This window comes from Osmerus eperlanus, chromosome 11 (genome assembly GCF_963692335.1).
Source record: "Osmerus eperlanus chromosome 11, fOsmEpe2.1, whole genome shotgun sequence".
NCBI classification, from domain to species: domain Eukaryota; kingdom Metazoa; phylum Chordata; class Actinopteri; order Osmeriformes; family Osmeridae; genus Osmerus; species Osmerus eperlanus.
In genome coordinates this window covers 12,722,055-12,746,547 of record NC_085028.1, presented here as the reverse complement: position 1 = coordinate 12,746,547, position 24,493 = coordinate 12,722,055, and the positions used below count along the sequence as shown (strand labels likewise).

The 24,493-nt window shown below is 45.6% G+C and overlaps 2 protein-coding genes across 7 annotated transcripts in view; both read left to right on the top strand.

Annotated features, from left to right (window-relative positions):
* Positions 1-12,537, top strand: part of stard13b (StAR related lipid transfer domain containing 13b) — a 41,483-nt gene extending 28,946 nt beyond the window's left edge. For 3 of the 4 annotated variants that reach the window (XM_062472740.1, XM_062472742.1, XM_062472741.1), the window contains 13 exons: positions 4,589-4,660; positions 5,162-5,243; positions 6,506-6,569; positions 7,403-8,766; positions 8,883-9,053; positions 9,136-9,295; positions 9,380-9,578; positions 9,787-10,000; positions 10,419-10,533; positions 10,643-10,864; positions 11,082-11,299; positions 11,420-11,596; positions 11,750-12,537. In XM_062472740.1, the coding sequence (XP_062328724.1) occupies positions 4,589-4,660; positions 5,162-5,243; positions 6,506-6,569; positions 7,403-8,766; positions 8,883-9,053; positions 9,136-9,295; positions 9,380-9,578; positions 9,787-10,000; positions 10,419-10,533; positions 10,643-10,864; positions 11,082-11,299; positions 11,420-11,596; positions 11,750-11,867 (3,176 nt within the window). In that variant the 3' untranslated portion in view covers positions 11,868-12,537. Of the gene's footprint in view, positions 1-2,085; positions 2,288-4,588; positions 4,661-5,161; positions 5,244-6,505; positions 6,570-7,402; positions 8,767-8,882; positions 9,054-9,135; positions 9,296-9,379; positions 9,579-9,786; positions 10,001-10,418; positions 10,534-10,642; positions 10,865-11,081; positions 11,300-11,419; positions 11,597-11,749 lie in introns of those variants that run through there. The other variant, XM_062472743.1, reaches the window with a different exon arrangement.
* A 1,196-nt stretch (positions 12,538-13,733) lies between these two features.
* Positions 13,734-24,493, top strand: part of nbeab (neurobeachin b) — a 144,461-nt gene continuing 133,701 nt past the window's right edge. For all 3 annotated transcript variants that reach the window (XM_062472279.1, XM_062472278.1, XM_062472277.1), the window contains exon 1: positions 13,734-14,263. In XM_062472279.1, coding sequence (XP_062328263.1) covers positions 13,997-14,263 — 267 coding nt within the window. In that variant the 5' untranslated portion in view covers positions 13,734-13,996. The remainder of the gene's footprint in view (positions 14,264-24,493) is intronic.

The window sequence follows — 24,493 nt, the reverse complement described above, 5'->3', positions numbered from 1 at the left end:
TTCCTATTCTCTCTATGGAAGCCTTGGGTCTCTCTGTACAGCAAGTCCGTCTCAGGCATGGTCTTGGGATTAGGGTCTGAGCAACATGTGTGTTCTTCATGGGTTCTTTTTGTCCATGTTTGTATGTTGGCCATTATCTGGCTATCACACTCGTCTTCCCTTCTTGACTCGCACCATTTAAGTCTTTGAAAGGTTGGAACTATTTTGGGCATGAGACATCAGATGTTGTGGTTCGGGTTGACTGGAGAGCCTGTGGTTAGTCTCTTTGTTTTTGCTCTTCCAGTCAGACAGACACTGTGCCAGACAGTTTTTTTTGTCTGCAGCAGTGTCACTGTGGGGGACGGAGGGAGCCTCACCTCCACCTCCCCATCTCCTGGGTTATCACTCATAACACCTCCCTCAGGCCAGACAGTCAGTCAAGATGTGCACCCGGCCCCGACGGCTCTCCCCAGGTGTTTTTCATACAGACAATCACCGTGTACAGTAATAGTCTGTCATGACCTGTGTTTCTGAGGTATTCTGCTGCCTGCCTGGATGATTCACTCGTGGAGGGGGAGGGGGGGCGCGGGGGGTAAAGTCTGAAAAGCGGTAACACTGCTTGTCTCTTTAGACTGCAGCCATTGTACTTGTGGGTCTTGTTTTAGGGTGCTTTCATGAAACTCCAGTCAAAGACGAAATGTAAATATTGTTAAGTGTTGAATGAATTCACATGCGTCATCCTACCTCTGTACTAAACTGAGCCCTGGCTCCAGAGTCATGTTTTACAAGAGGAAACATTAGCACAGGCAGACCAGCACGTATCCTGGTCTGAGTTGTACTAATGCCAGGAGGCGTGATGGATGAATGCCATGGACTCAGTGCCATGTCAAAACTTAACTTAAGATCTAACAAAAATAAATTAAATCAACACATCCATACACAAAAGCATACTGTACAATAAGCCTGTTATTTGACTCTGCTTGATTGTTCATTTCGGAATTCCCCTTTAAATGATTTGATGAGTTGATTCTGAAGCCTGGTGAGTTGTCTGTGCCAACAGTTTGGGAGTTAAGCCTTCTACTGTTCTCATTGATAGCCATTTAGTTTAGACAAAGGAGAAGGTGAGACTAGGGCCTGAGGGGTGACAGTAGGGGTGAGACTAATGGGTGAGAATAGAGAATAAGAGGAAGTAGTCAGTGGTGATGTACTCCACTGGAAAGCCAGTGTCTCATTGTCTCGTGTCTCAGTGATTCATGACTGCTGATAGCTCACAGTTTATGTCATGGTTTTCCCCACTTCAGCTGCGTCCGATTTTCCGTTCCTACGATTTTCCGTTCCTACAATTTTCTGGAATAACATCTGGACCCCCCCCCCAAACCAAACAATGTGCTGCTCAGCTGAACAGCTCTGGAGTTTGGAGGACGGGGTTCCGGAAGGGTAAAATATTCCCAGCACATCGTTTTAGACGGGACCGTTTCCTCAATAAGAAACAGCTCATTTTAATGATGGGGTGTGAATGAGTATGTCTTATGTAGCAAGGGCTCCGTCTCAGGACCCAGAAGTCCCTTCAGTCTTATTTGTGAGACTAGCGAGGGATTCGCCGCATCTTGCGCAACAAAAGCTGCTCATTGCATACATGCAGTGTTCACCGCTGGGTTGGCTCCAGCCATGGTGTACCTTGCCAACTATGTGCTGAGAGGACAGAGATGTAGGGGGCAGACCAGGAGGGAGCAGAGGGGAGGAGAGAGAGGGCTGGAGGCTGCGAGAAGGGGGGCAGCTGGAGGCTGCTAGAAGGGGTGGGCTGGAGAGAGAGATTTAGGGGTGGGACAGGCAGATGGCAGTTTAGGGGCAGTAGAGAGAGAGAGAGAGAGAGAGAGAGAGAGAGAGAGAGAGAGAGAGAGAGAGAGAGAGAGAGAGAGAGAGAGAGAGAGAGAGAGAGAGAGAGAGAGAGAGAGAGAGAGAGAGAGAGAGAGAGAGAGAGAGAGAGAGAGAGAGAGAGAGAGAGAGAGAGAGAGAGAGAGAGAGAGAGAGAGAGAGAGAGAGAGAGAGAGAGAGAGAGAGAGAGAGAGAGAGAGAGAGAGAGAGAGAGGGAGAGGGAGAGGGAGAGGGAGAGGGAGAGAGGGAGCGGGAGACAGGGAGAAAACCGAGAGAGGGAACTTTGGACTAGAGGCCAGTACTCACCAGCAGAAGCCCGTCTTGAGAGAGCAGGAATGTGGTTCAGCGTGGGAATGAAGATGCTTCAGTGTGTTGAGCGAGCTCGGTGAATCCTAGAACAATATCTTGCGTGGCTGGATGATGAAAATATCCAGTAAGTAGACCACCATATGTTCCATCCGTTTAAGCCAGCCAGCGATTTCATGTGTTTTGTTCAATTGATTTTGAATACCTAATCAATAGAAGTAAATGTAGAGAAATACTGTGATTGGGCACTGGTGTGTTTACACACTAAATCTGAGTTGTTTAAGTTTGGTAAGAATATGATTTAGTTTATTTGATCTTTTATGTTGATATACTGTATCCCTATTGCTGAGTCTGAGCAACAGTTAAACTAGCTGTATAATCTGGTTTCTCATAAAAAGTTATAATATACAAAATATTGAACCTTTGCGTACTATTGGATCTTGCCCAACTGGATGAATACAGTGGAATGTGATTGAGCTGTTAAACGCTGTCATGTTGTTGGCAAAACTGGTTTCTGTTGATCCCAGATTCTGTCCAAGTGTGTCATCTCCGGCCCTGGGGCTCACCTACAGTATAATATACCTTACATAAGAATGTACCTGTTGGACAATGTTACATAAGATAGATGAGAACACAGAGGAAGGTGTTGTCCTTGTGAGACACATCTGCCCAACGGAGGCTGGCATGCTCGGATCATGGTGTCCCCTGGCCATTGTAGTTCATTCTTTCGTGACACTGCAATCAAATACTGCATTTTTCAATGCTTCAGTTCTTAGTAGTAAATGTGATTTGCGATTCTGGTAAGGCGCCAGCATAGTCTTTTATCCTGGAGATTTCCTGGGAAAACAAGACAACGGTACAGAATGTCTTCATATAATGTTACAAAATGGTGAACAGAGGAATTCCCAGCTCATGTTTCATGTCCCCAGTCATCTAACGAGGGGCTGTGGGATGCAGAGATGCGCTGGCAGCCCTGTGGCTGGGTGGTGCAGGGAAACAATGCAGGCCTGACATCCACCTGGGAGGGCTGGGCCAGGGGGACAGGAGGGTTACCTTCAGGTGACCCAGGTGGGAACAGCAGGTACAGCAGGTATGCTGGGAGAGCTCACATGTTGACTCATCTGTTAATCTCACAACGCGTTCTATGGGGTAAACAGGGAATTTTGTCAGCCAAGGCAAGGCCACTCTCTGGGAAATGTTAATATTGGTTCAGTTGGTGGCCAGTCCAGGGAGAAAGGCCACTGTTGTCTCATTGTGACAGAGGTAAGTCCTGGTATGAGAGAAGACTACCAGTGAAAGGTTAGCTCTGTTACGACCATGACAAATGTTATTTATGAGCTGTGTCAAGTACTCTGCATCAAGCTCCATAGACATTGACATCTTTATGATGGTGTACCTGTTTGGAGCCCTCATTATAGCTGTGTTGACTGCATTGTCGTCTGGTGTCGGGTTGACGGGGTTGTTGTGTTGAGTTTCTGGAGACTGACGTATTGGAGATTTTGTTCTTAAACAGTTTTGAGAGTGTGTTTACAACTCTGTACACTGGAAATGTTACTGACAATCCTTTTTTTTCTTTCAATGATGGTACTGAATGTCTTTTTCTGGGAAAGGCCCCCATGTGTCCTGCCTGTGCTGTTTTCATGGCAGTGTTCTGGTGGCACTAAATGAGCCCCAACTCCATTAGCATTAATGGGGAAGTGAGAACAGTCTGTTTCCTCTCAGGTTGAGTGTCTGAGCCTCCCTGTCACCAGGCTTCTGAGCCAGCAGACGTCATGGTAGGGGGTCAGCAGGGGTAAGACCCAGCCACGGGTCATCTCTGTGGGCAGGGCCAGCAGGACAGCTGCTACGCACAGACAGTCTGGCACCTCAACAAGTTAACAGACTTGTGATTACTGATTATTTCTACAGGTTAAATAAATACACATTGAGAATGGTGATGATGTTTGCTGGCTTTGATGTAATTTTTGGAACCCATATATGAATTTCTTGATTTCAATATTGAAGTGAAGTTTGAAGTGAAGTTCAAATATTTGCAAATCCTCTCACTTAAATCTGAAATTTTCCAGAGGTATCGGTAGGATATACAGTATATGACTTTTACAGGCAACCTCTAAAATATGAGCGCTGTCTAACTGTCCAGGGATGTCTCCTGTCTGGGCTCTCCTGTTTATCTCACCATCTTAGTTCTCTGGAAATATCAGACATTCAGTTCTGGAAAGCCTCATGTCTGTACATGTAAGAGACAGGGGGTCCTTAAACAGCCAGGGTTACTAACATACTAAATATATTGTGGAGTATGGTCCAGTTACATCTATGTTCGATGGTAGACTCTTGTTGATCTGTTTTAAATGGTTTCCATTGGATTTTGTCAAAATGACTGAATGTAAATGTGTATCCCAGACTAATGAAAAGATTTGCTGTGTTTCAGAACTCGAAGCTAAGGAAGCATGTGATTGGCTGCGGGCAGCAGGATTCCCTCAATACGCCCAGCTGTTTGAAGGTAGGTGGGTTCATTTATAGTTATGAAGCTGATACTGGAGTCGCTGCCACTCTCTAAACTAGGAGATCTGTTTTTTTACTTAAAGAAACCTGCCATGCTTTTCATAAAAATACGCAATAACACCACATAAAAGCGTTGATATTTTAGGAGTCAGTTGTCTGGAGTTAGTCTCTGGGGTTATGTAAGAGGAGGCCCATGCCCAAAGCCGGACGACGTAATGCCTACACAAGTCTGTGTGTCGTTATTTGGGAAAACCCTGTCTCTTCTCATTACCATTATAATGTCCTTAACAACGCAGTGGCTGTCCTTCTCTGGATCGCTCTCTGGAAAGAATGCTGTCTCCTTCTGCTTCAGTTATACGTCTGCCTTAGATAATAATACAATGCTGCAAATGCATGTGTCCATTTAGCCTTTTTTGAGATGATGGGGAGAACATCTGTTTAGGAGTGTGTTGCTGTTTAAACCAGAGCAGATTCTGATCTAGATGATCTCCTCCTGTAGACTCTCAGTTTCCCATTGACATCTCTTCCGTGAAGAAGGATCATGACTTCCTGGACAAAGATCTTGTGGAACCCCTCTGCAGGTAAGATAAATACCACTAAGTCAAACCATGTGCCTTTAAACAGTCCTGTATTATTTTCAACATGAGAGAAGAGCGCATTCATGTTGTTTGTGGTATTCATAATGTCCGATAATGTGTTGCAACACTGGATATCTCAGTAAGCTGATACCAGGGGGCCTTGGGGAGTTCAAATGTACCCAGCCTTCACAATGTTCAGAGAGAGAGGCACTTCGGATCAGGCTGAAGATCCACATGCATTTCAGAATGCTTTACGGGATCCATTATCTAAATATCACAAAGCAACCACGTAGGATTTTCTTTTGAAACGAACAACAAAGAGAGTAGAAAGTGTGTACAGTGATTGTGGATGTCAGCAGATGTCTGTCATCCTCCATTCCCTAGGGATGATGGTGAATGTCCACTCTTCAGCTACCAGGGTTGCTATAGAAACTGCTCTCCAAAGAAGGCAATTGGAACACAAGGGGTGCTGGCACAACCCCACCCTTGACTCTAAACAACCCTTAAACATCTAATTTACATTCCTAACCAGCAGTGAGATGAGAAGGAAGACAGTGGGAGCCCCTTCCCACCTCAGTGTGATTCGGAAAACCACTTCTCTGCTTGTTGATTGTCTGTTAATTGAAACCAACATTTCACTAGTTGAGTAACTAAATAAAAAAAAGTATGTCAGGGGATAAAGGAGGAGTTGTTTATTTGCTGAATGTTGCTCAGACAGATGGAGAAAGCCCTGCCTCATGAGCAGATATGCTGATTAAAGTGTTAAGTGCGTGACTAATGGAATCAAAGGAGGGGTGTGGCTGGGGGTGTCTTGGTTGCCGACAGCAACACAGTGAACCAGACAGAGAGAGAGAAAGAGAGAGAGAAAGAGAGAGAGAGTGAGAGGACAAGAGAGAACAACTAAGTGGGTCCAGCTGAAATGATCAGAGCTGGAGCTGAAGCAGGGAAACCAGCCCATTAGCGGTTCTGGAGGACTGCTCCTCTACTGACCATTAATTCTAGTCATTATCGTTTGGATCAGCGGCAGAGAGAGAGAGCCCACAACATCTGCTCATCAGCAGGGATCATTAAGTGTAGGTCAGTGCTGCAGTGGCCCTGGGTGTACTGTGGAGAGAGATGCAGGTCTTGGAAATGGTTGTAAATACACAGCCTGATCATGTTAGGCTACTGATAAGGTCTCTCTGGGGTCTTCTCTGTCAGCTGTGTACACTCACATTGCTTTTGATTTAATTAACATACATATCTCTTTATTATTTCTCCTCTAGGCGCCTCAATACTTTGAACAAGTGTGCCTCTATGAAACTTGACCTAAACCTTCCTAAGAAGAAAGTAAGTAGAAACTGTTTTATTCTTGTGACAGTTAGGACTCCTTATGACATATTGTGTAAGAGGTGTATATTTGGCTCTGGTTGATTCCGTGTTAGCGTTAGCGTGTCAGGTATTAATAGCATTGCTTAGGGATATTTACACCCAAACACTACTATTACCTTTCAGTGTTCTTGACATGCCTGCCTGGAGATTACTGCTGCTCTGTCAGCCTAATGTGCTGGATACTATATCTGCTTCCTGCAACAACAATGACACCTAATCCACCTTCATCCCCTTAACCTAGATTTAATGGTATTTGAGGTCTGGCTATTGTCTTTTTTTTAAATCTTTGTCTTGAATCAGATCAGATCTGTTTCCAATTTTACCTTTATTATTTTGGTTTTATAGCTGGTCCTGGCTCAAGTCACTAAATTGTGCAATGTCATTTTAGTACCAACAAGCCGATAGATTATGATCTATCTCTACTTTACATCAGACAGACTGTGATCCGATTATAGCCCTTAGGCTCCATCTTGTCCATCAGCTCACTAGGAACATCTTATCTTACTGGGCTCACATACTGAACTAACTGCTTCTTCATCAGTCTTGAACAGAGTGTGAATTATACAATGACAAACGGGGGGGTCAATTTCTTCTCCAGGGCGTAAATATATATGATATACTGTATGACGATATATAAATGTATCGACCCCCCCGACCTGTTGTTTTTACCTCTTTCAGGGGGGTCCAAGTCTTAATTAAGGGGGTCAAACCCCCCCGTAATTCGCACACTGGTCTTGAAGGAAAACACAGATGTGTGTTAACACAGTGTTGTGCTGTGCCCTGTCTCCCAGAGTGAAGACTCAGATGAGGACGACGTCTTTGCTATCAGTGACAAATGGACCTTTGAGTGGAGCAGCCGACGTTGGTCTAGGCTTCAGGACATCGACTGTCTGCTGGGTCCGCATGGAGCGGGCCAGGGTGCCGGGGATGGTCCGGCTCTGAGGACCACTGCCAGCAGTGAGAGTGTTGTGACGGACCTGAGTGAGCCGGAGGTGTCGTCCCTCCACAGTGAGAGCAGCGGGGGCAGCTGCCACAGGGGCCTCAGCACCGAGGACTCGGACTGCTCCAACCGCACCTTCCCCAACTCTGCTGCCATGCCTGACTCCACCTCTCTCACGCTGCCCCACCTCCCCGAGGACCTCTCCCACTATGGCTCTCTGCCCGACAAGCACGGCCGCGCTGGCCGCGCGCGGGCCAAAGATTTCTTACGGCGCATGGAGACGCTGCGCTCGCGGGGTACGCTGGGGAGAGGCCGCAAGACGCTGGTGATCAGTGCCCCGGTGCTACAGCAGGAGTCGCGGGCGCTGAGGACGCAGCACTGTGTAGAGATCATCAACGGAGAACTGGGCTCCCTGGAGGCCCCCCCCAGCCGAGGCCTGTCCTCCCAGTTCCAGTCCAGCAGTGAGGGCAGCAGCCACTCCAGTGGCAGTGCCGTCAGCACCCCCAGCCTGAGGGAGCGCAAGCCCCACAGGGACAAGCGCAGCGGCATGTACCTGGAGGACGTGGACATCTTCCCCGGCAGCCAGGTGAAGAGGGTGGCTGAGCAGAACCGCAGGAATGAGTTCCGTTCCTATGAAGACCTGGTCGTCCACATCCCCAAAGACCACAAGCCAGGCACCTTTCCAAAAGCACTATCCATAGAGAGCTTGTCCCCCACCAAGAGGACCTCCATCAACTTGGACACAGGCAGCATGCACCTGGACGCACAACTGCCCCCCAGCCATAAGGAGGCCAGGCCCTTGACCCAGTGTTTCCCCAGGGGCAGCCGCCTCAGCGTGTACGACAACGTCCCTGGCTCCCACCTGTACGCCAGCACCGGCGACCTGATGGACCTGGAGAAAGAGGACCTGTTCCCCCATCTGGACGACATTCTGCAGCATGTTAACGGTCTGCAGCAGATTGTAGACCACTGGTCGAAGAATATACTGCCCGCAGGAGAGGGGCTGTCGCTGAGACGAGAGGACGGGGAGGATACCGGGGGCCTGCAGTCATCCAGCCACATCACTTTAGACTTTGAGGTAAATTCGGGCCTGGAGGGCCATGTGATGCCCAGCGAGGGAGACAGGGACGGGACGTCCCTCAACGAGGCAGACCCCACTGGGCTCCTGGAGAGGAGGGACTCGGGGGTTGGGGCTTCCCTCACCAGGCCTAGTCGGTAAGGCTATCATTGATTTGTTCATTTAGGTGAAGTCAACATAGTTGATCTTCCTTCTTTGAGATGCTTTGACACAAAGGTTTTTCTAGACTAACGGTTGTTTCCTGTCTCACCAGCTTGAGATGGCCCAGCTTCCAGATATCCAACCGCCTCAGTCATTCAGTAGCCTCTCTGCAGATCACCAACCAATCAGCAGGCCAGCTGAGTCTGCTGCAGAAGTTTTCCTTGCTGCGACTCACTGCCACCATGGAGAAGTACTCCATGTCGAACAAGCATGGCTGGACCTGGTGAGTCTAACACAGCCCAGGTAGGATCATAGGGGAGGATAATAAATGGGCTCCATTTAACCAGTTTATTTGTCCCTCTCAGGTCAGTGCCAAAGTTTATCAAGAGAATGAAAGTGCCAGACTACAAGGACAAGAATGTGTTTGGCGTTCCCTTGATGGTGCACGTGCAACGTTCCGGCCAGCCTCTTCCCCTCAGCCTGCAGCAGGCCCTGCGTTACCTGAGGAGCCAATGCCTGGACCAGGTCAATCTCTCTGGCTTACCTCTCTCTGGCTTACCTCTCTTTGGGTAACTTTACAAACTCAGAACCTTTTTTTGTCATTTCTAGGTGGGTCTTTTCCGTAAGTCAGGGGTGAAGTCTCGTATTCTGGCACTGCGGCAGATGAATGAGAGCTCTTCAGACAACGTGAGCTATGAGGACCAATCAGCTTATGATGTAGCAGATATGGTGAAGCAGTTCTTCAGAGATCTACCAGAGCCTCTTCTCACCAGCAAGCTGGGAGAGACCTTCCTCCACATTTACCAGTGTAAGGGCTCTCTCTCTCTCTCTCTCTCTCTCTCTCTCTCTCTATCTCTTTCTCTCTCTCTCTCTCTCTCTCTCTCTCTCTCTCTCTCTCTCTCTCTCTCTCTCTCTCTTTCTCTCTCTCTTTCTGTCTCTCTCTCCCTCTCTTTCCCTCACTCACTAACTCACTCACTCGCTCGCTCGCTCACTCACTCTCTTTCCCTTACACACAGATGTGCCTAAGGATCAGAGATTGCAGGCCATCCAGGCAGCCATTATGCTCATGTCAGACGAGAACAGAGAGGTGCTGCAGACACTGCTCTGCTTCCTAAGTGATGTCACGTCCAATGTGGAGGAGAACCAGATGACCCCTATGAACATCGCAGTGTGTCTGGCCCCCTCCCTCTTCCACCTCAACATCCTGAAGATGGACAACATCTCCCCCAGGTGAAACACTCTTAAATGGGTCACATTGCTGCTCTCCTTTCTTCAGAAAAGTAATGAGCAGTATGCCTTCCTATTAAAGAACCCAATCATTATCTCCACCTAACTAGGTCTCTATAAAGATAGATATAAAACAGTTTATAGAGTGTGCACAGATCCTAGGGTTCCAGTGTTCCTCTACTCTAGGCTGGAGTAGGTAGCCTTGGAAATGCCTGCTTTTTACAAGCTCACGCTGTGTGTAAACAAAACAAATTTTGGTTGTAAATTTGACCTGAGATGAAATGATTGTCCCAAAGATCAAAGGGGTAGCATGCAGGGAGAGGTGGAGAAGGAGGGAGCTGGAGGTTTATGGGCTGTGCAGTGGGCGCCTCCGCTAGGGAACTGTGTTACTAATAACAGTGTTTATTCCTGTAATCCTCAGGGCCATGCAGAAGAAGTACGCCACGGGCCGGCCCGACCAGAAGGATCTGAATGAGAACCTGGCGGCAACACAGGGCCTTGCTCACATGATCGTAGAGTGCAACCGCCTGTTTGAGGTAAGAGTGCAAATAACATGCACTATGTGTAGGCCGCTTTGGGTCAAATGTCAAATGTAGATGTGTTTAACCTTCTGCCCCCGTGTTGTTTTCTCCTGGTGCCTTTCAGATCCCTCATGAGATGGTGACCCAGTCGAGGAACTCCTACGTGGAAGCTGAACTGCAGGCCCCAACAATGGAGGAGCTGTTCAGGCAGTTGGAGGATGACGATGGGACCTATCAAACACACATGGAGATCAGACTGCACAACCTGCTCAAAGAGGCCAGAGAGAAATCTAAACACTGGGTGTCCTGCCCCAGTACTGACAACACTGAGCTCTACTATAAGAAGGTGAGTTATGCCCACATTTACGAGGGAGTGTAAAAATTGCATGGATCCGACATACTTAGAAATTGTATATATAGCTTTATAGCTGCAGTTTTAAACAAATGTTTGAGAGCATTTTTTCCCCCAGTAACACTCAATAACTCTGTTACTTACTGTAAGTAATCAACTTGAATGGTGCTGTAGGAAAAGCTTAAGGAATTCTGGTTGTGCCCGTTCCCAGGTAGGTGATGGGAGCCCTCTGCGGCGATGGCGCGTGTGTGTTGAGGTGGAGGCTCCGCCCTCTGTGGTGCTGAACCGTGTGGTGCGAGAGCGCCACTTGTGGGACGTGGATCTGCTGCAGTGGAAGGTCCGTGACACGCTGGACAAACAGACAGAGGTGTTCCAATATGTCCTCAACCGCATGGCTCCTCACCCAAGCAGGGATTTTGTTGTCCTCAGGTGAGAGATACTTAAAATGAAATAGTTTGAAATGATATTGCAATAAAGCTACAATTTAATTATATTTAATGTACTCAGAGCTAGCATGGACTGCTAATGCTCTGTGGGTTTGTATTGCAGGACTTGGAGGACAGACTTGCCCAAAGGCACGTGTTCCCTGTTGTCTGTGTCCATTGAGCATGAGGACTGTCCTCCTGTTGGTGGGGTACGAGGTGTGGTCCTGGAATCCAGCTACCTTCTGGAGCCTTGTGGCTCCGGGAAGTCCAGACTCACACACATCTGCAGAGTGGACCTAAAGTGAGTCGGACATTCGTGATACACACATTGACTCATATACAGTAAAGTAGTAAACACAACTTACTGGAGTTGCCATGGATGCGTGAGCTGTCTGACCAGTTTGGTGTAGATAGAGAGCAGATTCAGCTGACCATCCAGTGTTTTCTCTTACAGAGGGAGAACTCCAGAGTGGTATAATAAAGTGTTTGGTCACCTTTGTGCTGCTGAAGCTGCTCGAATCCGCAACTCCTTCCAGCCCCTGACTGCCCAAGGCCCTGAGACCACCATCTGACACTGCCGTCAATGCTCATTGATTCAAATGGAACTCAGGGGCTCCAGGACTGTTTCATGCTCTGACTAATGTTGCGCTTCCCTGTACTTGCACATTAACAAAGGAAGAACTCTTACAGGTGCTGGACTAAATGACCCAAAGGGGAAAGAATGATCCTGCCAATGACCCTCAGCATTATGACTTTAAGATGTTTGATGTGGCTATATATATATAATTATTGTTATTATTATCATTGTTAATATTGTCATCGTCTATGATGTCTAAGACATTCGAACCTTGAAAAGCTTCTGGGAAGCATGTATATTTTATTTGTTTAAAATGTAAAGCTATATCTTAGATATACTTTGTGTGCACTCATGCATCAGTATAAACCTGCTGTGTGTTAAGCTTGTACTGTGTATACTGTATATATAAAACAACTTAATAGGACAAGCATTATTGCTTAAATTGAGTTCTAATTGCTCAAGATTATTGTTATACATATGGTACAAATTGTAAGCTGGTTTTACTTTGCCTCAAAAGTGCTATTTTGGAATTGGTTTTATTTTATTTACTTTGACCTTATCTCGTAAGGTTGTGAAAATTGACTCAGGTTTGACGTGATCTTACCTGTTTTTTGGGTACTGGATGTGCTTCAGTCGTGTTATCGAAAATTAAACTATAAAACATTTGTGTGTTCTTGTTTTTTAAGTGAACTAGTGAATACATTTGAAAACGATATTCGCTCAGAAAAGGAGAGAAATGTATGGAAGCAAATCATTGACATAATGTTTTGAATTTTAAAAGGCATTGAATACTTGTTGAAATTTAAACACCACTGAATTTTTTGGTTTTGAATTCACCTCTTTTCAATTGAAATATTAATGTATTTTTACGTTAATTCCAAAAATTCAAGCTTCAGAAATTCTCATAGAACAAAATTCAGGCTGCTCAAATTCGAAGGGTGAATATCATATTAAAAAATGTCAAATTGCAACATCCAGGATACCAAGGATAGGTAAGGGGAGGGGGGGGGGGGGCTGAATTTTACTGTTCGAATTTGAGCAACCTGAATTTCTGAACCTTGAATTTTTGGATCTGATTTTTTTTTTACATTTCAATAAATTCATATTTAATTTTAAAGAGGGGAATTCAAAACCAACACATTCGGTGGTGTTTAAATTTAAATATTAAGTATTCAAAGACTTTAAAAATTCAAAACATAATCTCACTTATTTGCTTAGACATTTTGTGCTACACATTTTTGTTCAATTATTCAGACCACAAGATGGGAGTATTTCACTACAGAATGTTTTTCTGACCTGATGGCTATTAGTAAAGAGCTGTGGCAGATATTCAAAGCAGAAACACTGAATTTTCATTAACTCCTTGGACAGTCCTTCTGTGCTGTGAGCCTGAAAAGTTACTTTAATCTGAGGCCAACCTATAGGCCTGGCTTGCTGGTCACTACATCTCGTGTATTATCTTACAAATAAACGTCCAAAAGTCAAACCACTTCACTGAACTACACGGATAAGGCAGTAATTTAAATGTGTCCACGCAGACCAGTGTTATAATACAACCGTGACTAACTTTCTCCATAGCCTGCTCTGAACTGCAATCATCCATTTCCTCATCCTCATAGGTTTCCTGATATGAAGTCAATTAAAGTTTATATGCTTGAATTATTAAGATACAAAGCAATGCAAATACATTGCATTCATTGGCATTAGCTTCAGGGGTAAGCCTAGACTGTGTCCCCACAGTAGAAACACTCACCTTCCCATTGCCATATGAAGAGACGGGAGCCACTGTCACAACATCTGGCGCTCCGGACTCAAGCTCTACGCTCAGCGGCAGGGGGCGGCAACATGGCGGTAACGGAGCACAGCATACACAGGTTTACCGTTGACAGAAAACTACTGCGTGACGTCGCTGTAGCTTAAAGGAAAGGACAGCGATGATTCTAACCTCATGAAATTGTTCTCTGAAATTCAGTTTGTATGCATTCGCAACAGAGGGGTGGATGTAACTGATAAAGGCTGTCTTGTTGCTCAAGTTTTTTCGGGGTTTTGTTTTCTTCTCTCTTTTTGATGCTGTTTTGACTAGCACAGGTGACATCGAGGTAGCTGCCTTCGTTTTGGGTGGAAATGTCAGACGAGAGACCGGTGACCATGCCGGGTACAGTGTCGCTCTCGGACAGACAAACTACCTTGGGTCAAGGGCTGCAAAGAGCTACGGACTCCATTACCGGTGAAAGGATGGTGTCTGGTTTGGGTTCAGTGGTTCTACCGGCCGGTATGATCAACCCGTCGGTTCCAATCCGCAATATCAAGATGAAATTTGCTGTTCTCATCGGTCTGATCCAGGTTGGAGAGGTTACCAACAGGGATATTGTGGAGACGGTGCTGAATCTGGTAAGGAATATATTAAATATAGGCTGCCACATTAGCCCAAGCCTAGGATATTAAATAGGTCTGGAAGGTTTCTCAGTGGGCCGTATAACAAGTGGACTGACAGTAAACTAGTCCACAACTGTAGAAATGTGACCCTACTCTAGAGGTAGTAAGTAAATGTCCTTATTTCCAACTTAGGTGGCATGTAAGGTATGTCGTGGGAGCCTCAGTAAAAGGAAATCATTTGAGCCCAGATAACCACAACTGGTCAGCCCTCAGCAGGTCATGCCCTTTCCATGCTTTAATAATCTTCATGCAATAAATCACCTGTCTGTGGCACCATGTTTGGGTATAATGTTCTTTTAAACATTTGGAATATTACTTTTTTCTCAAGTGTCCTAGTTTCACTATTGACACTTGCTGTGCAACCTATCAGCAACCCTTAGCTGTGTGTCTCTGTCATGGTATCTATCCATAATTAAGCCCTTTCTGCAGAACGCCTGAAATGTTCTCATTATGACTGCACCACAGATTAATTATAGTGTGTTGTGTCACCACAGGAAACCAAGTTGTGAGGGGGCAGCAACACTGTAGCCCTGGGCATGTAGAGGCATGTAGGTGCTTCTCTGGACCCCCTGGATATTGCTCTGCCATTTCCGTGGGAACTGTGCAGAGGGAATATGACTTGCTTTTACCAAATCAGGAACTTGTTCCTCCTTGTTGTTGTTGATCTGGTAGGATTGTGCCTTGGAAGGAGGTGTGGGGGTCTGGTTATTGTTTTGTGAGGGAGAGAATAACAGAACATACTAACAACACTACGCTGTGATGCTGCTGTGTATCACCTTCAGAATCTTAACTCATTAAGAGTGGTTTTGTTATTTATCTTTCATAGGCAGTCTGGGATGAAAGCTGTAATTAAGATAACATGTCATAATGAATTTGCCGCAGTCCTCACTTAAAGGTATCTGTAATTCGTCAGGAACTGGGTGGGGTATAAATAACAAGCTGAATAAGTATTTATTAGAGATATTATCTGACTTTATCTGGAAGGTTGCTGTCCTAGTTTGTGTCCCAGCGGTAGAGTGTAATTTGCTATGCATTTTATCTCAAACTGAAGGCCTCTTGAACCTTCTATGACATTGCACATAGCAGTTGTTAAAGAACTTTCTGTATTCATCATGAATGTTACTGGTCAGCTGATCCTTCTCTGTGGCCAGTGACACATTTTATGAAGGGCAAAGCTTCTCTTAATTAATCTGTGTTCGTAAGACTGCTAGAGATGAGGTGCAGGCCATTGAAGGATCAGATTAGAAAGTCTACAGTGCAGTAAAGAGCTGTATAGCCATACCACGTATTCTGTCGGGCTGCAACTTTGCTAACTCGCAGTCATATGCTGTGCTTAGTGCAGAAACCTTTTCTAATGAGTGGTGGATTTGCCCCCTGTTGGGGTGCATGCTTGGCTGGATTAGTAAGGCCTCTGGCTGGAAGTAAAGGTTGAATACCTTAGGTAAGCGCAAAAACACTGCCATGACTGGAACACACTGTGTTTAGCTTGTCATAATCTATGAAGATTTAGCATTTTTGGACTTTATTGTTGAGCAATGCCCCTGAACAAAGGGGAAACACACCACTCGGTTGAAAGCCACTGGCTGCCCCATGGCTTTTTGCTTTGAAATAAAATAGCAACAACAAACAATATGTTCTGACAAAATCTGTCTCAAGCTCTTCTCTGAAACTGCATTATAGAGTTTAGGATTGTTTCTCGTGACAAAAAGGTTGATCTACGGGCACCGTTCTAACTGGAGTTCAGGTTGTGATGTGGGAGGAGCCCCCCCCTCCTGGTTAGTACTTCATGCTACCTGCATGTTTCCTGGTGTTATTTTTTGTCAAGAGGAGATACTATGTAGAAGTGTTAAAAGCTGACATATTTAACAAGCCAGCATCTGCTCTTGCATCACCCTCTGTTTACACAATGCTGACAAGATTGCCTAGAAGACTCTGCGTTTGGAGGCAGAGCTGGGGAATTGGCGCATATCAATCAGAAACAGACATGCTTTATTTACCAGTAATGTCACAATGCTTGCCACAGTGATACTGGCTTCAGGGGACACTTTCCTCCTCCTGCACTGAGAAGGTTGCCTTTGTTCTTCACTGGAGATATCTAAAATTCATGTTGCCCCAGTTTCAATGGGTTTCCCAAGCATAGACTTTCTGTTATTCGTAAAAATTCATGTTTCCTGATAGCTCATTTCACTCATTCTGTTTTCCTCAGTGGACCCATGAAATGTGTGTGAAATGTGTTCTTAATGTAATATCTTTATTATTATTGTTGTACCCTCCCTAGTTATAAATAGCTATTCTCTTTGATGGTTGGAAATGAATCTGTGTAGTTCAAGACATAACATTTGAGTTGTTAACACATTTGACAGCAACAGAACATTTCAGGAAGAGCATTCCTGAAAGACTGATGTGGGGCACATTCTCTTTTATGTTAACTACACTGTTTGGACAAGCAGCATCAACATCAGTAAAATCCATAGTATCAATACTAGAGGAACTAGAGTTGTGCTGCTAGTCATGGTTGAGCTCTCCACTGTGAACATCCCAGAAATGCCCTCTGCTTGCCACACAAGTACAGGGATCATTCCTGGATTGATTCCACCCCCAGCCCCGCCCATATACCATCCCAAGCCCTGGCCCCAGCCCTAGCCCATACACCAGTGCTAGTCCATTGTTTTACATCCATTCTTTAAAATGAAAGCAATCCACAATCCATTCTTGAAAGCACCTCATCTTAAGCAGGCAGGACTCTATATTATCTTATTTTCCAGAAGAGTTTAAAGCCGCCATCCCCGTGGGGTGCCATGCAGAGTGTATTTGTACCTCAAACGGGAGATCGCTGAAAGCCAGCCAATTTCCCCAGCAGCAGCCTTCCTGATCTGTTCACTGATAATCTGGTGATGGTATTCATGGAAAAGTTTCAATTCTGACTTTTGTACTTTAGAAATGTGTGTGCTTTAAAGGATGCTGCCTAATACAATGTGGAATGTTGGTGTGATTTGAATAATTGTTTTGGCATCTCCATCAGGTGTCTAACCCTATTGGGAAACACTACTCTGGATAATTCCACAAAAAGCTACTAAATGACCAAAGGGAATTATGAAAGGGATATGCCACAAACCATCCATTTTCTCTCTCCTTTCCTCCCTGTCTCCCCTCCAACCCTCTGCTTGCTCGCTCGCTCATGCATGGTAACCCTGGAGAGATCCTGATGGTGCATTATCTGGGGGCTGCATACAGTACATTTAGAATGAGGATTCTCCCGATCTCAGCTCCCTGTTCACCAGGGCCCCTTCTGGAGGTTGTCTGGGTAGAGAAGGGAAGTGGGGAAGGTAGAGAGGCACGGGTGGGGAGGTCTGGTAAACTGCAAAAGAACTGTACACATGACAGCCTTCAGCTAGGCCTATACTCTGTAGCTCAGTAGCTCTGTCACGGCCAATACAAACACCAATCACAATGTATTTATGTGGTACAACAGGTAGGATGTTAAAGGGGAATTAGGGGAATGCTACACCAGTATTTTAATAACTTACGACATATACGCAAATCTACAAGATTTGAACCTGTCAGTATTGTGTTGTCTGGGACTCAGCTTGGGAGGCTGTGGTAACTCAGTTTCCCAGTCTCTGCTATGAAACCCTTTGCCTTTTTTTAAAGGTTAATGTAATCCATTTCTCAGATGTTTATATTTATTGCCCCAATCCAGCCGGGTTGTTTTTCCATTTCCTGCAGATCCTGAACCATGACATTCTGTGATGCTGGGATCTGAACCATGAAATTCTGTGATGCTGGGATCTGAACCTGTCTTTGTGGCTGAAGTGACAGACAGAACAAAGGTCCCACTGGAAATTATGTGGTTGGATTTCAATAACATTGTCAGAATTATGAATGAAGATGCCAACTGTTTTTGTGGTTCTCTATCCCCAGAGTTACATTCAAATGTTGTTTTTAAAAGGACTTCTTCATATTTACGCTGTTTACATTTTTGATTGGAATCAAATGACTATGCTTGTATTTGACCTACTGCAGGTTTAGTAATGTTTGTTGTGGAACATCAAGCTTGCTTTTTTAAGTGCCATTGTATTCCTGCTTGCCTCCAACTCAGTTAAAGTTTCTCGTACATATATTTATGAAAGACTAATGGACGTGATCGCTCATATAGTTTAATTATATAAAGTTCACATGGCAGATTGTCATCTCGTCATTATTTATCTCTGTGCCAGTGTTGGTCTGTAACCAGGGGATACATCCCTGAATATGGCAGCAATAATGCTCCATAATGTCGTACAATCAGTCACATGGAGATTTCTTTCTTGCTTTTCACCCCTCATGGTATCGATTATTTTGGCAGTTTCCAAAAGTGCTCTAAATATCTCAATTATTCAGTCTTTGGAGAAACATAAATATATTCTTCTCCAGTTCAATGCATTTGATGATGGAGTCATAGTCTACTTCATGGATTGGTAAAGATTGCTTTCATTGTGAGGATGATTCTTCCTATTGACTACTGGTCTTCTAGCACTGACAAAGGAAATACATAAAGGAAACTGTGAGGCCTGTTATCTATCTCAAGGTCATAGTGACAGCCCCAGGTGGCTGGGATTCAAGCCCCCAAGCCAGGATTTTGGTCGAGCAGCTTTGCTCTGATCATGATTGGGTATGGTTGTATTCACTTTGTGGTAATTGGCAGAGTGTGTGACAGATTGGTTGGAGCAGGGCCCTCTTTGTTACAGAGCTGTGTGGATCAATAAGACGTATGACAGGAGTGCTCGACATGGCTGGATGGCTTGGTGGAGAGGTTTCTTCTCGGGGGGGGGGGGGGGGGGGTTCTGGGAGAAAGTGAGGTTTGCAATGTTTTGTTTTGGTCAGGTGAGTACAAATGTGCTGGGTCTGTGATGGTGTTCCTGCCTCTCTGGGTCTGTGATGGTGTTCCTGCATCTCTGGCTCTGTGATGGTGTTCCTGCATCTCTGGCTCTGTGATGGTGTTCCTGCATCTCTGGGTCTGTGATGGTGTTCCTTCCTCTCTGGCTCTGTGATGGTGTTCCTTCCTCTGCTCCTTGTAGAGGCATGCCTGAAGTGGCAGCGGGCCAGCAGATCTAATGCAGTGCTCCGTTGACTTTGGAGGAACTGCAGCAGGTTCTTCAGACTGGAGGGAATGTTTATGTGTGCCAGCAGAAAGACTGAGATGTTTAGGTTCTGTTCTGGTTTCGATTCAGCGAGGTTCAGGTTCAGCTATATTCAGGCCATGTCTGCCTCCCTTTACCACAGAAGCAGACCAGGCCATACCTGCTGACAGCAAGATGTGTTTCAAATGGAGTGCTTGTCAAACATAATCATAGCCATGCGGTGCTTCGTGCCTAACACCTTCGTTGTCTAAACAGATGAGCTTGGTGATGTTTAGACTTTTCTTCAATGTAAACCTCATCCTTTTCACAGGCAGTCTATTTTTAGAGCCGTCTTAAAACACCAGAGGCCTGAACAATATTCTGCGTTCTATCAAAGTGAAGTGTGTTGTGTTGTGCATCTCGTCTTCTTTTGTCACAGGAGTTCAGTCCCCCAGACACTGTGTCTGTCTGCACTGGAGGCTGAGTACTTTACTCCTGGACATGTTTCATCTGCCTGATGTGTTAATAGCCAAATTACTGAGTCTCTGTGAGATCAGGGTTGTCCTCAGGGCCTAGCCGGGTTTTCAGAGTTTTTGCTTTGTGCTTTTATGTTTCATGTTGACATTTCATACCTATATGCTACTGGCCAGGTCTTTCTTGAAAATATGTTTCTAGTCTAACCAGGTCAAAACTCTAACCTTTAATTAAACAGATCTCATAAACCTCAGTATCCAAAATCACAGCTGACTAATCTTTTGCTAATCCTCACAACCGCTTGCACAGCCTCTGGAAGAGGTCTTTGGATTGCAGTGCCTGTTGTCTGTGAATTGTGCCTGAAATGCCAACGGGATATCAATTTGACAGGTGGAACTGTTTGAGGCTGGCTAGCTAGCGGAGGGAATGAGCAGCATTCTGAAACCAGCACCGCTGAGAGATGAAGGGAGTTGTGTGTGCCTTCGCCATATAATCAGAACTATCATCTGCTGTCTGTGTGAGAGGAAAGCATTTGACTTCTGAGAGGTCAGAGGAGCCTATACATAAATGATTTCTTGCATCCAATTGAGGAGAGCATAATTCTGGAAGCGTAGATTGTTTTGAGAATCGTTTAATATTTAATATCACAAAACTGCCACAGTCTAACCCAGGTCAGTGTGAATAAAAGGACGGTGTTGTAAAGGATGCCTGACTATGTACAGTATGTGCAGGTACTTAAGGAGTGCTCTTTTGATTAGAGTTACAGTAGCTTCCTCTGCTGAAAAGAGATACATTCAACATCTCTTATGCAACAACATCTGGTCATGTGAGTAGCTGGATTATCAAAATCCGCTTGAAATGTGTGTGTTTTGATATGTGTTCTCTTGGCCGTGTTGATCAGTTTGGTTTCCAAGAGTTCCCTCCTGGGGTCCATCCTGGGCTGTTATCACAGGAAGCAGCAGTCTAGTATGAGCAGCTGCTTTCACAATCCTTTGTTTGTCTCTTATTGTCCATGTCTTGTGAGCCTCCTGATGATCATCTGTGTGGATGTGGAAGTCAAGGCTGTGAAAGGCAGCCCGGTCATGGTGCCTGGGGGGTCAAATACAGCAGAGGCTTCACTCCTTGAAAACCTGTCGTTCCGCAGGCCTTTGCTCCACAGCCAGCACTATGGTCTCAGGTCTAGAGCTCGTTCTTTTACACAGTGAAGTGTAATACCAGCCAGCGAGTGAGCAATGGGGGATTTCAGCTACCTGCCGTCACACTTGTTTTCCTGCTGGACCAGTAGTTCTGCAGCTAGTTTATGAGATTGAGTGTGACCTGCGATATGGAGGTCATCTTGACCGTGTCACAGAGGCAGGGAGGGAAGCAATGAAAGAAGCAGGGGAGGAGGGAGAGAGGGGAGTGAAGAAGAGGGCATAAGAGGAGGGAGAAGATTACAGCATTACAGTGATACATGGATATTGTTTTCAGTTAGTGAGCTTGTTCAGCCTTCTGGTTTCAAGAATCCAAAAATTCATAGCATATAGTATATTACTGAACTGGAATAATTATGTTAAAATATATCAATAATTCATATTCGAATGCTTGCAACATTTGCCAACAAATATTAATCTGTCTTCCAGTGGAAACAAATTCTACAACTAAGTGTAAAATACAATTTTAATGACTGAGGCTCACTGCCATTTTCAGATGGACGTAGATTGTTCTGAATTAGAATAAAATTACCATTGAATTACTTTTTGCTACCTGTGTGTGCAGAGGTGTGCTGAATTGCTTTTTTTTTTATTGTGAAGACATGTTCAGCTTTACAGTGTGCTCATGACCTGAAATGATGGTGAATTATGAATGAAAGAGATGTGTAGGAAACCTTCATTCGATCCCCTGGGTCGCCCCCCTGCTGCATCGTTCCTCTAATTATCACATCAGACAGACTGTTGCCCTTTGACTTTGTACATGGCTGGATCTCCCCGTCTGGACACCATACACTGGATAATTCAGTCACATCATGATTCAGGCTGCACCCTGGATATTTCGTAGCTCATGCAGTGTGAATGTGAGGGGTCTAAATAAGCAGTTGTAAGCTGTCTGCCTGGGAGTGAGTCCGAGAACAGAGTTGTGTGTGTAAACCAGGCCAGTGTCCAGCACACGGTCAGCCTGGACCCTTGACCTCGGACATCTGGATACCAGTGGGGCTGTTCCCCTCTACTTGCTAGCCCTTTCTAACAGGTCACCTTTCTCTGCCTCTCGTTTGTCCCACCGTGTCACCTGTGCCTCTCACGGTCATCTTTGATTGATGCATTTCAAGGTTGGTTTTCTTACCTGCTGTTGCTTTTGAGGCGCGGGTGATGAAGAGGACCTCCTGTTGTGCTCGCCTTTGTCAGCTCTGTCAGTAGTCCTCATCTATGTGTCACTGCCATCTGGAGGGCTCTTCCCCTGCCCAGCCCTCACACAGCACAGGCGCTAATTAGCAAACTTCCAAATAGTCAGCAGCGTTGTCAGACACCAGGAGGCTGTGGTTCACCTGCATACAGATCCACATAATACTCCATCCCTTGGAGGAGGGGTCTAGTACGATGTTATGTTCTCCACTGTGCTCACCAACACGGTGGACTCTCTCCGTCTGCAATGGATGCTGGAAGCTGATGCATGGTGTTTCCTATTCGGGTTCCTGTCTGGGATCCTGTCTGCGAATGATGTAACCATAAACCCTAACGCTACCCTAACATCTCATGCGAGTGTAGCATTGATGTTTCATATCCCTTGGTTATCGTGTGTGTGTGTGTGTGCCTGTGCCTGTGGAGGGGATCAGTACAGACTGTAGCCCCACAGAGAGCAACAGAAGGTTCAGCTACATGAAGTTACTGATATTAAGGCTGACAAGCTGTGTTGATGCAAGTAATTACATTGCGGATCAAATAAGACCATAATAGAGCCATCAATCAATGTGGGCTGGCGATAACATCACGCACGTATGCACACACATACGCGCACAAACACACATACACAAACACACACACATATTGCTGGTTACTCAAATTGGATTCTTATAGGCAATGATTTCATATGGTTTAAACCATTTCTTTAATGGAAGACCTTTTCCATTTCAGTCAAATCAGTTTAGAGTATCTCAGTGATCCTGAGTGCCTGTTTTGAACTTAACCCCTTTCTCAATCATGGAATTCAACCAGTTCTCATAAATCTGAAATAGCTTTTACTTTTGATTGGTTTCCTTACGTTAGTCCTCTCCAGTCCTTCACCAAGGGATTTGGGTTGCAGCATTTTCCTAGACATGTTTTCCTACTGTATTACATTTCAGACATGGGGCATCCAGCAACGAGAGATAACAATACAGCACTTTAACTCTGTTGTAGCGAGTGAGAGGATGAACCTAACGCGCACAGTTGTGGGTTTGAACATGTTCTGAGCTGGGGATCTTCACAGCGGACAGCTTTCTCACAGAGTTTGTCACAACACAGTGTTCATGGCAAGTGGGTGGATGCACACAACCTGTCAACTATTGTCACAACGTGTGGGTCTGCGCGTCTGTATGTGTGCTTTTGTGCTCACCTTTGTGTATTTGTGTGCGGCCCCGTGTGCACGGGGAGGAGGGCACGTTTCTCGCCTGTTTTTCTCAATAAAGAACTCAGCACCAGCTGCAATTATGACTTCTTTCTTCTCCAGCATGAACATGACAGTCAGGAATGTCTGCGAAGGGGCAGTGCTCAGCCCCTGATTCTTCTCTGACCTGGCAAACTGAGTTCCCTCTGTGAGTCCGAGATATATTCACCTTGATTGAAATGTGCTACTGCCAGGTCCTATGAAGGTCGGCCAGCAGCGGAGGATCTCAAAGCGACGACGCAGTGAGACCCAGCTGGGCTTCTTGAACAGAGCTACATGAGCGGAGCAAAATCCCCTATCAAGTTATGTATATATTCACAAAGAAACCAGACATCTTCCCTGTGCTGGAGCTGCATCACTTAAGAAAATGAGATCCCCGGGGGGGTGAAGGTTGCAGTGATGTAACATAAGATGCATAACTTGGACTCGTTGGTGCGATGTAGTGGTGCAGTAGTGATGGCGTTTGTGGTGTTCTGTTACATACCAGCTCTACTCACGTTGCTGTCTTTAGACAAGGTCACTAAGATCAAGCGGTGCATGTGGGCTCTGGTGAGGCCAGACGGGCCCTTTGTCTCTGGGTAATGAGCATGATGTGGCTGGGACAGACAGGCCAGGCAGGTGGGAAGGCAGGGAGTAATTACACTCACAGGCCAGGGGAGACAGTTACAGCTACAGGGGAACAGGGTTTCTGGGGAGTGGGCAGAATGGAATACTGGCAGGGGGGGGGGGGGGGTCTGGAGGAGTGGGGAGGGGGTGAGTGGAGCAGGTGTTAGCCCTAAGGGGCACTTTAGGGCAAGAGCAGGCTAAAGAGAAAGTTGTGGAAAGTGCATTAGCATTGTAAGCCTGAAAAGGAAACACAAGTGTTTTGGAAAGTGATGACCAAGAGGACTGGCAGCATGCTGAAGGCTGGAACACGGGCCTGGCTCGTCTTCACTATTGGCAGGGTTTGTGAGAACGCGGCACCCTATCATCCCAACACAGACCCTGTGGAACA